General features: G+C 39.3%; 1 protein-coding gene across 1 annotated transcript in view; it reads right to left on the bottom strand.

Annotated features, from left to right (window-relative positions):
• Positions 1-12,929, bottom strand: part of EPHA6 (EPH receptor A6) — a 493,783-nt gene that overhangs the window by 4,986 nt on the left and 475,868 nt on the right. Inside the window, exon 15 of the mRNA XM_009323940.1 lies at positions 9,202-9,351. Coding sequence (XP_009322215.1) covers positions 9,202-9,351 — 150 coding nt within the window. The remainder of the gene's footprint in view (positions 1-9,201; positions 9,352-12,929) is intronic.

The raw sequence follows: 12,929 nt of genomic DNA, 5'->3' as shown, positions 1-12,929 counted from the left end.
ACCAGAGGAGATGAGCAGTATTTTGTAGGCATATGAAACACAGTAGGCACTTTTTTAGGCTCTCCGGCCATCCTCTTCAAACAGCCAAGAAAGGAGGAGAAGAAGAAAGAACTAACCAGTATCACTATCTTTTTCATCCATTTCAGGTTGATGTTGTGCTGAGTGGGGTCACAGGGCCACAAACTAGCCTTGTATGGCCACTGCATACTGGGATGCTCTAATATTTGCATCCTGACAAAGTCTTAGCGTGAGGCAATGCCACGATACAATCAAGCACTACAAATGCACATTGCAGCACCTGGCAAATTTACTTGGTGATAATATGTTTCTGCTGATTGTTAGAATATGATTAATTCAGGCAATGTCCCACACACCAAGTCACAGCAAAGCACAACATTACTTTGCACAGTCTCTCTCAGAAACCTGGATGTCCAAGCTGTTTATGACTAAACAAAAGTTAATAAAATTATGGTGTTACTGTATACCCTAAAGTGAGTAAAACTTTCAGATTCAGCAGATGTGGAAAACGTGTTTGGTCAGGATTTGGAAAGAAACAGACCTGATGTCACAGATAAATCACATGTATGAAAAATTACATTTGATCAGAGTTGAAGGGAGGCTTGTTTTCAGTAACACAGATAACAAAAAACATCATCTGAAAAGGACATTAGCAGCCCTGCGTAGCAGGAGGTAGCAAAAGTAGGTAAGGTCCATGAAAAGCTGGCTGGATTCATTGTATGTAAGATTTAAAAAACAAGAGGAAAGGTTACTAGGTTCTGCAATGAGTGGTGGTAGCAGTGGGGATGATGATAGAAATGACATAGTCAGGATTTCTTGTATGTAAAAGAATGGAAAGACAATAAGTGGTTGATCAAAAATAAAGCTAGGAAAAAGACCAACCCTACCACACACACATAACCCTTAAACATAAAATCCAACCAATGCTAAATGCTCTCTAAAGTACAGATGATTGTACACAATATTTATAATAACACAGTGCACTTATGAGAAACATACCTACTGCATTTATACCCACTCTGCTTTAAGGAGACATTTATCATTTTCACACAGATGTATGTACATGCTGCAGACATATTAATGCAGCTGGAAGGGAGTACATTAAACTGTTTACAGCAAATCAATGTTTTACAGCACTAGCTGTAGCTTCAATATATTCAATCTTATTATCCTGGAATATATCCTCGTTCTCTTTTTGAATTCTGAATTAATGTTGTTGGCTCTGTTTAGCAATGCCTAATGCTTATGCTGCAAGCATTATGCAAATAAACAAGAGTAATGAAGCTACATTAGGACCTTAGTTCCCCTTCATGGCATGGTAGAAAATGGAACAAGACTCTTGTAGCTGCACACAGCTGGGTGTCTGAGTTTTATAAAATGAGGTGACTTGGTCCTATAGTGTATAGCCCTCTTGTATCCTGGCAGAAACACCTATGCACGAAAAACAAGTGTTTGCAATGCGGCAGGGAATTGGATTTGCACGGGGTAAGTTTCAGACCCATCGGCAACAGCACCGGGAATTACAGGCTACACCAAAGGCAGCATTACTTGCCGTAGAGATCTCTGAATTTTATGCACCTGTGAGTATTGACAGATCACATATGTGCAGACGGGACTGGCCATGCACATACAGAGGTGACATCTAGCAGTAAATGATATGCCAATATGATAATCCTTCCACCTGCCTTTCTGGCTACTTGTTTATCTCCCTGGGATTTACTTCAATGGTCCAAAATCCGTGCTGCCGAAATGGCTGCTATAGGAAAAAATACCATCAGATTGCCAGAGAAATATTTCCTCCAAAGCCTTGCCTCCTAACAATGAATACGCCCCCCAGATTGCTCTTGTTACAGGCTCGGGATGGGTGAAATTCAACCCCACGTGCATGAAATTTTATTCACAAAACCGTCAAAACTCATGTATCTCAAGCAGTCTGTCCAAAATGGCTTCATAAAACACAGGTACTTGTTACAGTGAGGGGTATAGCTTAGTTGATACTTGTCACTGAAGAGGCAATCTTTGGCAGCCCAGAAATGCAAACATCATAGTCTTTACATTTAACTGTACCTGTTGCAAATGATGACTTTCTGAAATGTATTTTGTTTTTAAGGCTAAGGGAAAGCTTCTCTACTTTTATGAGACATATAGCACTTGCTCGACAAAACAATAGAGAGCTGATGAGGTTTTTCTGAAATAAATTATTCAGGAAAAAAACAAAAGCAACCACAATTTTCCAGATATTATATTTTCTCTGACACGCTCTATTTTACCATGTATTTGGAAAAGAAGTTACAGTGCATTTTGTTTCCTCTCTTGTTCAGAAGGAACATTTCATGAAGAGAAATGCCAGCTGGTACTGGGATAATTATAATTTCTCATTAGTACCAGCACATTTTAAAAATAAACTGCAAATATTGCCTCATTAGTATCCCTTGTGAAGCAAGTATTATTTTTAGAGTCTAAGAGGCAAGAGTGAAGATGTGATAAGTGTCTAATATTGCAATGGGAATCAAGTCTCAAAGGAAGAATTAGAGCTTTTTAGTTCCTTATTTATTTATTTATTTTAGCTCTGCTTTGCTACTTGCACAGCACCTCTCTCTGAACAGAGGAATTGGAGATCCATATACCTAAAAGGGAAGAAGTATTAGATTTTTCTTGGTAATATAAAATTATATATTATATAATATGGAAAGATTATACATGTTAACATTTTTTAAATGCCTTTTTCCTTGCCGGTTTAAAGGTTGGAGAAGCACCACATTAATCATGAAAGGGTCTAGACGTCTATATCTACAAGAAGGATATAGCAACAGCTCTAGCAACCAGCGTAACTCTTTCCACATTGGCAAATCAATGTCCCATCTATTTCAACCTGAAAGAATAGGAACATTAACTTAGTTTCTATTCACATGAAGCCCTGAGTCTGCTAACAAAAAGGCTGATTACTGCTCTCTAGTTCTGGTTTTGTGACGAACGTTTGATGGGTATCAAAAGGAAGAAAACATGCAAATATTCTGTGCTGCCACCAAACACTGAGAAAGAGGCTGTAGGTTTCTTTTCAGCGATGACTATGTTTAAAACTCATTAGAAGGTCTTGCGGGTCAGTATTAGGGTGAGTGAAATGGGCAGGGTGTATTTTTACAGGTAATGCTTTTTGGCAGGTGAGAATATAAACTCTAAGGGAAAGGGGGTATTTTTTACAGTTAACGTAGCTAATTATTTCCATGCTTTTTAATGCTTAGGCTTTTATGTCTATAAAGGGGACCATTCTTTTTATATATTTTTGTACACAGATGATATTAAACACTGGAGCCTGTTAAATATATTTTATCATTTTTGTTTGATGTTAGACATAGCTGTAAATGTTGAAGACAGACTTACTATTAAATATTAATTATGATACCAAAATTATGTGAAAAATATTTTATGGACTTCTACATAAAATTTATGCATGTTTAGTTTCAAAATAATTTGATATTGGCAAAAATGGCATCTGAAAATTAAGCTGTAATCTTCTGATAGTTTCATTATTAACAGTAACATAGATTTTTGCTTTCAAAAGTTAACTGACAGACTTTTTAATGAGACTGAGACAGAAGAAAGTCCAGAGGGATGTTGTCCCTGTGTCCTGCTGACATCTGAAAAATCTACCAGGAGGGAGAGGCAGCTGCTCATGCCTTGTGGTATGGAGCCAGTCCCAGGTGCCTGCCAAGTGTTTTGATATGTATGGGTTGAAAGAACTGTATTAGGGTAAGTTATTTTTGCTATTACAAGAAACTTTCATAAGTGTAAGGACTTTTATTGTGTTTGCTACAGTAGTTTTCTTGCATATTGATTACAATCCATTAAATATTCTTTTTTTTTTTTTTTAATACTGTAGTTCTGCAACATGCACTAATTTATAAAGTGGCCTCTAACAGGTGTCCCAGTAGACTTCACTCACAGCTGTTCTACAAACCAAATGCATGGAATATAAATCTTCCTTTCCTCACATAAGCATTAGCCAGCCAGGCTCTTAGTATAATCTGTTCATCAGTACACTAGTTTCCTTGGAAAGTTCAATATCTTAGCTAATATTTATTAATTAAGCAATAAGACATGACAGACTGTGCAGCAGCCCTAATTAATGGACACCTCTGGTGCCTGCCACGCATCTAAGAAGTGCATTAATCAGCACCAACACAGGTCTGAAGTGACTTACCACAATAATAAAATGGTTATTTACTTAAACAAGAACATTTCTCAAAGTTAATAGCATTTTTAAGACTCTAAATTATATCATGTACAGGATTAAAAAATTTATGAGAAACATTTTCAAACTCAGTTGCCTAAAGTTCAGCTTCCAAATCCCTGCTTAGGAATATAAATAGAGGACACTGGATTTGCAGAGGTGTTGGGTCTCTCTGGCTTGCACTGACCTGATGGGTACTTACAAATAGTTGTTGTGTCTGAAAATCAGACTGGGTTTATTTAGGTGACAGGTATCAGTTTAACACTTCTCTTCGCATCAGCTTGGACTCCGTGCTACCTGTGCGGGCTCCTCGTGATTTGATTTCCGTGACTGAGGGGTCAGACAAGAGACCCTCAGTAGACTTAGTCAGCCCTACTGTTCGTTTGACTGAAGATGTGTTCACATGGCAAATAGGCACCACATCAGACAGCACTGAACTCGCCTCTCCTAGCACTGCCTCCCTTTTGGTAGGGGTGGGCATATCATTGGCTTCTATGTCATGCGTGCAAGAAATGAACATTTAACTGGCAGCCACTCAAAACATCACTTACTTAGCCATGGTCTAAAAAAGTGAATTAATTTCCCAAAGTTGTTTCACTAGAAAAGCAATTTGTAAGATGGAATGTGAAAAAATGGCTCTGTGGAGTTCATGCTTGGAAAACTTTTGGTACTTTACAAAACCCCACCCGAGTCAATAATTATTTTATTGCTAACTAGAGAAGAGTTTTGCTGTGATCAAAACACAGTAAGTGTTGTAATGTTAATGTTGCCAGACATTTTGTTGTAGCAGAACCTCTGACTATACTTATGTAAGACCTTATCAACCGTTGTTTGCATAATGTCTTTTATGAATCTGTTTAGTGCATGCCCCTCTCTGTTACTTTCCCTGCCGTATGTACAGTATCACTGACCTTTGGGAAAGTCCTATTATTTCTGCAAAATAAGCTTATGTGAATTCAGGGTAATTTATTGTACTAAAACATATGTCCCAATATCCAGCAAAGTAAGCTTTACAATATGTCTAATAACTTGAAATTTCCCAATGACATTTAGAGTCACTAAACGTATTTAGAAGGTCATAGGTGCTCACTGTTAACATTTCAGCACTGAAAGCCTGTGGGTAGGGCTCCAGAGAAAGGGAGTCCTTTGTGCTGTGCATTGCTGAACTGCAGGGAAAGCCCCCAGGAGTCAGCATCATTAACATAAGCAGCGTCCATAGGGCCCACATCATTATTTTATATTAACAGATACTTCTGTTTTGGATGTAGGAGTAAATAAATGTTGGTATCGTCATGCTGTAGCAGAATATTTAATATACTCTAAATGGAGGGGTCACTTTATGAATTCTCGCTGCTGGCATGGCCTTGAATTGATCCGTCGTAGGGTCTGATAGAGGTGAAGAGAACAGCTGAAGCCGCCTCAAAGAAAGGGAGAGGCAGCTGGAATGAAGGTGTGTGTTGTGCACTACTCTCACCTGGCGACTTGGACTCTATGTGAGGGTCCTACCAGTCATTCAAACCCTCTTCCGAGGAGGTGAATAGTGGGGCTGAACGGACTTGATAGGAAGTCTCTCTCTCCCCCCATTCCCAGTTAGCGGTAACAGCAATGGGAGAGTCAAGAGGTGGGCTGGTAACGGAGCCGGTGTGAGGAGAAGGATTATGATTACAGGAGAAGTAAAAGAGATGATGGCAGTTGGGTTCCTCATAGAGAGTTGACCCAACACCAGATGAAATCACTCACAACTGGAATAGAGACTGAAATTCCCTGTGTTGTAGCACAAGATTGCATGACAGTGGGTCACGATGATACAGCAAAAAAGCATCTTCTTCCACCCACCTCCTTCCTTAAGCTGCAGTCACTACCAGCTGCCCATCACCTGCAGCTAGATAAGCAGATTGGCAAGATGAGGGGCAGAGGCAGAGTTACGGAGAGGTGACATTGCAGTTGGAAGCACTGGCACTGCACAGAAGCCAGGCATCATGGTAGGGCTGACTTTGTTCAGAAGTATCTCTGGCTTCATGGGCTTCTTTAATCTCTAAAAAAACCAACCATGAATGGGGTGCTGCAGAGGGAAGGCAGAAATGAAATACCAATTACGTGGTGAGGAAAACCAGGCAAAAGAGTACTGCCCACGATACGCTCAGAGGATGCGCCAATGGCAACTGACAGGGGCAACAGCAGAAAGGACTGTGAGCCAATTCTGCATTTATGACAGTGCAGTCCCTCCACCAGGCAGTGCTAATGGGGATGGAAGGGAAAAAGTAACTGCCCAGTGAGCCTTGCTTGTAAAGGTACACGTGGACGTTTTACCTACTACTCGGGGAGCGTTGAGTGGACAAGTTTGTGCCCCAATGGGGCACAAACTGAAAATCATGAAATTCCATCAAAACGTAGAAAACACTTTTCTATTGTGCATGTGACTGAGCACTGGCACAGGTTGCCCAGAGAGCTTGTAGAGTCTCCATCCTTGGAGATACTCAAAACCTGATTGGAGACGGCCCTGAGCAAACTGCTTTAGCTGACCCTGCTTGAGCAGGGCGGGGTGGACTAGGCAATCTTGAAAGGTCCTTCAACCTCAGCTGTTGAGTGATTCTGTGATTTGCTAGTACCTTTTGCCCAGTTTCGTGTTCTGTTCAATCTCCCATTAAAAGAAGGCTCACAGTGAAATTAAGCATTGCATCTACTGGTTTGGGAAGGCAGAAAATTTGAGGCTATACGTGCATTTTGATACAAAGTGCATTCCATGTGATGCAGAGTAATCAGGTTTTGCAACAGCATACTAGTGATGAACAGGCCAATACTGCCATGGCTGTGTTCAGCTTTGCTTCTGAACAGATTAGCTCAAGAGTAGCACCCTCTGCTATTGCAAGGCTGAAGTGATGTCCCAACTCCTTAGAAATCAGCTCCTAAAACACCACATCTTACAATGTGGCTTTTTTAAGGAAAACAATGGCAGTTTGCCTTAAATTGGTGTTTGCAATCTGTGGCAGTTCAGGAGCTGATACGTGGCTCTCAGTTCGGGCAAGGTGCTGGGGCTGGGATGCTCATACTGTTGTTCGGAGTCTGCTTGTTCATTCTCTTTTATTAACTTTGAACCCATTGGCCCACTTCAATCAAATTAAACAAGTTGTGTAAGAATCAGCAGCTGGGCAGAGGCATAAAGTTGGTTGTAGGACATATTTAATTATATGAGAAATCTATACACAGATGATTTCACACTGTGCCCTGGGGAAAAAATAGCCTTAATTCAGTTGTCTAAGTTTAGGTGTCTAATTTTAGACTCCCTAGAGTATCCTGTCTGGCCTTCAGCTGTTGCTCCAGAAGGACCCAGGTCTCCTGCATGTCCTGTGTCAGCCCCATGTAGACATCTTCATCACTCTAGAGCATCTCAAATGCCAACAGATTGCTAGCTGTGAGAAACAGAATTGAGCCTACTGGGCTTATCTGCTTATTTCACAGTAGATCCATGATATGTTTATAGTTCAGATAGTACCAAAATAATGTCTCCACTGAAAAGAAAAGGTCTATCTCAGCTCAGTGGTTGCTTGTTCTCTTCAGATGGGCAACCAGCCCCCACTGCCTGGTCAATCAACAGAAGCATAGCTCAAAACCAGGCACAGCATGTATCGTCCCATACCTGGTGTTAATTAAGGAGCACAGTGGGGAGCTGGGCTGCTGGCAGGTAGACGTGTGGAGCGGGGATGGAGGCTGTAGGCATTGTCAGGGGAGAATGATATATAGGAGAGGTGGTCTAATTCCAAAGGCTAAACTCACAAGAGAAATGCTGGGGAGAATTAGGATTATAGTACTGCTGAGACTGTAGAGTACAAATCTAAAGGAAATAAGGCTTTATTAGTTCTGCTATTCTTTTCTGTTTTGGATGGTTTTGGTTGTTTTTTTTTTTTCTTTTCTTCCTGAAACACTCTGAAATGATGTTTTTTTAATGAAAAGCTCTCTCAGATCCTTATCCCCAAATGGCTGATCAGCCTTAACAAGCAACCAGACTTGAACAGCTGAATAACTTAGCAACAATATAAAAACAGCCATCTGGGAAAAGTCTTGTCAACTTTTCAGAACCAATGCAGAGGTATTCTATGCACATATATGAGAGAGGTTAAGATAGGTTGGCTGATATTCTGCATTTTGACATAGAGATTGATGGCTGGTGTGAAGACTGAGTATACCAGTTTGAGCTGTCATGGGGATCCATCAAACGAGAATTAGTGAAAATTTAAATTGTGGAGAAAAAAGCATTCCCTCTTTCCCATGCTTCATTTTCTAGGACAAGCTAGAAGCAAATGTGTTTTTTTAATTGGGAAGGCTTATTTGGCCACAACTTTTGCAAAAAAAAGTCAGAGGAAAACATAACTTTGTTATGAGGGAGGACTATTGTCCCACACTGTGGTTAAGCCTATACATAGTTTTTAAGGAAAACAGAATGCATTTAATTCTTAGAAAGGAGAATTGGCAAATACATTTCTCATAGCAGCTTAACTCTTTAGAATTTAACCATGTACGCCCATTGAAGGCTACTGTCAGACTGTACTGGAGATAATGGGCCAACTTTATCATCGGAATAGTTCAGTATTGCCTCAAGTTTTGATTTGTAGCTTGACTGAGAACTGCATCAACTTGCATATCTGATGCAGATTCCCAGGGATTTGGGTGAAAGCCACATATAGCCAGCATCAGAACCTGGCAAGCTGGCTATGACTCTTTGTAACACGTCTTTAATCCATGGGAGGAAGCTAGTCAAGGTTTTAGTTATAGAGGGCCAGGTCTTCAGGTTTCATAAGTTAACTATCCCACTGAAGTTGATAGAGTTATGCTGATTTAAATAAGCTGAGGTTCCAGCCTATAAAGGGAATGAGAAAGCAAAACAGGGCAGGAAGTGACAATCATTTTCAAGAAACGTTTCAACAACTAGCAGATTAGTCCTCGGCAGTACTTACATCCTGGTTGGACATCTCCCAGTAAGGCCTCTCACCGTAGGACATCACCTCCCACATTACAATCCCGTAGCTCCACGCGTCACTTGCTGAAGAGAACTTCCGGTACGCTATAGCTTCAGGAGCGGTCCACCGTATGGGGATTTTTCCACCCTGGAAAATACGTTGACAACTTATCAATATGACCAGAATACAGAACAGCAAATGTTGAAAAGAAGAGAGAGGAGAGAGGAGAGGAGAGGAGAGGAAAAGTATCCTGGATGCTGAGATTCTACATTCTGCCTTCTGTGAATTTGCTTTGTCAATTGGCTGCAAGTGGAAAGGAAGAAATATATCTTTTTCAGAATTTGATAAAAATTTGGTTTAATTTGTAGTCTAATTCACCAAAACGAGCACTTTGTGAAAAAAGAAATCTCAGTTCAAAGAATAGAAAGCATTTTAGATGTTTCATGTTTGTTCAGAGTGATATAATTAGTCAGAACATGCCTTTTGATTGAAAAAATCCCAAGCCTGAAATTCCTAGTACATTGACATTTAATCTCTTTTTCCTTAAATGAAATACAAACATCTATTGCAAAATGGAGCACTGAAAGCAGTTAATAAAATTATGTAAGCAGAAAGGAAACTATAACCTTTCTATTATTCTTTACTCTTGATAATCTCTTTAAATTTTTGTTGTGCCCTTTAAATATCCAGGTAAATAGCAAACCAAGTGTGGTTCTAATAGGCATTTCCTTAGGATATTGAATAGTTTCGTTCTGCAGCTTTCAACTTAAAATCCAAGTGCTACCACAAAAAAAAAATCTGTAAGAATTCAATCAACAAACCTGACTTACTCTTTACAAGACCACAATATCCAGAATTTTTCTCTGACATTAATAATTTATACCATTGAACCTGGTCTATTCTCCCATAAATAGTTTATGTATAAAAACTGTTTTCCCTTTTCACAGCAAAGTATTTCTTCTCCAGATACATTTCTCTTTTCAAAAGTATACATTTATTATCATTCTCCATGTAACTCTTTAAATAAGTAGAGACAGAGAGTAGTATGCTTAAGGTGCCACTAGATGGTAGAAGGAGGCAGTCAGTAGAGCTGAGCTCACTTAGCAGTAGTTGCTTTCAACAAGCAGTAATAGATTCTGCTCGGCATTATAATTGTATTTCTGACAGCAACAAAAGAAGAAATGAACTAGAACATCCATTTGGCAATTGAAGAGAAGCCACAGTTAAAAACAAGTATGTAAATCTCAGTTAATTTGCTTTGAATATATAAAAAATTGTCTGCAAGTTGTTGAGGCCTGACTTCAACTGACTGAGATGATGCTTGTTCTACCAAAAAGTCTGTGGTGATGTGCCAGTAAGCTAACCTCTCATCACTGAGCCTCACCTGCTGATGAAAAATGTATGGTTAACGTTTATGTTGTATGATGGTTAAGCTGTCCTTTGTATGATGTTACATTTTTTGCAGCTGCTTTTTTAAAGCCTTTGCTTGCTCAGTTGTGGTTGAAGTCGGGGGAAACACCGACTGATTTTAGCAGTAGTAAGGTAAAGGTAATACTTTATTTTGTGTTCTTGCCCAAGCACCCTCCTACCCCCTTTTCTTAATCCAGTAACCTGGTGGTCAGATCACTCCCCTGGCATGTCAGAGATGCAAAGAACTTTATGCCCCACCTGCGGCCATCTCTGAGCCTGCCCTAGGCAGCACTGCAGGGTGTGATGCTGTTAGTCCTTCCTGGTACAACTCTTCCATTTGGGAAGCAATTACAAGTATTTTTGGGTATGAGAATGGAGAAATGCGACGACAAAGAGATTTGTGATAGGACATTCTCCGGGGAAAGACCAGCCTAATTTCTTGTCTCTTCCCCCCCCCAGAATATTTAAACTTTCTAAACAAATTGGGTAAGAGCATTTGGTGTTTGATCTCATGGTCTAGTTACAATGGTGTTTTGGTGGGATACGTGAGCGCAAGCTTCCTGAGGCAGTGGAAGATTTAGATATTCAGTGCCCCAAATGTACACTACACACTGGGCTGTCCAACCAATAGGAGGTGTCCTCTGAGAAACAGACAGTTTTAGGGTCCAACTGCAGAGTATAGTTCAAAATATCTCCTCACGCCACAGACTTAAGGGCCTTATCCTTTTTACGGGTCAGGTTTAGTCCTTTTTTTTTTAAACATTTTATTGCCAAACTTATGTAATTCCATCCTTAGATCCCTGTATTCTGCAGATTTTTGAGGACAATCAGTATTTTCCTGGCCTAAGTCACAGGGTCATGGAAGGCATTTAACTCCTCCTTTGGACCTGGACACATGCACTTTGAAAAAGGTAAACAACATTCATGCTGATCCCTATCACAAGAGACACTGCCCTGACAACCCTAAAAGCCCTTCCTCATCAGCAGCCTACCAGTCCTGGCTGGCAAATGATATAGAAGATGATACACTTGTTCCAACACAAGAGTTCACTGTCTAAACCTCATCTTATCAAGCAATCCCCCTTGCTGCCTTTTGCTTTATGTCCACTCAAGATACTTGCTGGAGTGCCGCACCAGCATCTGAGGGAGGATGCAAAAGGAAAAATTCCATATCTTCTTTCCTTGTCACAGATCTCAGGAGATGACAGGAAAAAAAGTCTACCAGTTTAGATAGCTGTGTTACTGTAAGACTTTGTTTATCAAGACAAACTGATGAATCCACAAATTTACTATGAGCCAGATTTCTAATTTGGAGGGTTTTATTAATCATTTATTATTTTTTGAATTTTAATGAGAAGTCTTATGTTAATAATTAAATATCTACTTGTAGGGAAAACACAAATCTATACATGAAAAAAAAGACATTTGGATATTTATAGATTTTACTTTTAATGTCTATAACATAATATGGATAACATAATAGGAAAATTATTTTTTAAAGTGTGTCCTTTTCATAAATCTGATTATGTATTCCCAAATTATACTCAAAAAAGAGGTCATATCTCGAGCAGCATTTGCAGCTAGATTTGTGACTATTGGCTAAATATAAATGAGTTTTAAAGAATCTGATTAGACTCTACAACTAGTTTCGTGATACAGCTTTACTGACTGATCCCTTTTGGACTGAGACAGCAGTGGCTCATTGAGTGTGAAAATGAGACTGGAGAACAGTCTTAACAAAATTCAAAGCAGTTCACGTTCAAGGGCATAAGATGTGTTCAGTGTTGTAATGTAAAATAAAATTCATTTGTGCTGGCTCTAATGAAAAAGTGAACAAAACCTCTAAAATTTATACAATGGATTTGTCTTACATATGAAGATGTTATATTCATAAAAATGTAAATTTCAATACTTAATTATGTTTGCAGAATATCTTTTTATGCAAAAAAGTTTTTTTATTTATTTGAAAGCCATTCAAAAGGCAGAGATTGCAATATGACTACCTTAAGAGATGTATATGACTGAACAGTAGTAATAGGTGCTCATGCATAATAAAAGAACACATAAGGTTTAGAGTAGCTGAAAATATATTTCCTGTTTCTGATTAGAGTAATAAACAGTGTTACTAATGTTGGACACGTCTTTTTACATTTTGATCTAACTGGGAAAATAATAAATGCAATAGAATCATAGAATCATAGAATCGTTAAGGTTGGAAGAGACCTCCAAGATCATCGAGTCCAACCGTCAACCCAACACCACCATGCCCACTAAACCATGTCCCTAAGCGCCTCATCTACCCGTCTTTTAAATCC

The sequence above is a fragment of the Pygoscelis adeliae genome, unplaced genomic scaffold, assembly GCF_000699105.1.
Source record: "Pygoscelis adeliae isolate BGI_AS28 unplaced genomic scaffold, ASM69910v1 Scaffold124, whole genome shotgun sequence".
Lineage (NCBI taxonomy): Eukaryota > Metazoa > Chordata > Aves > Sphenisciformes > Spheniscidae > Pygoscelis > Pygoscelis adeliae.
Note: the sequence above shows the minus strand (reverse complement) of the source record. Positions and strands in the feature narration are given on the sequence as shown.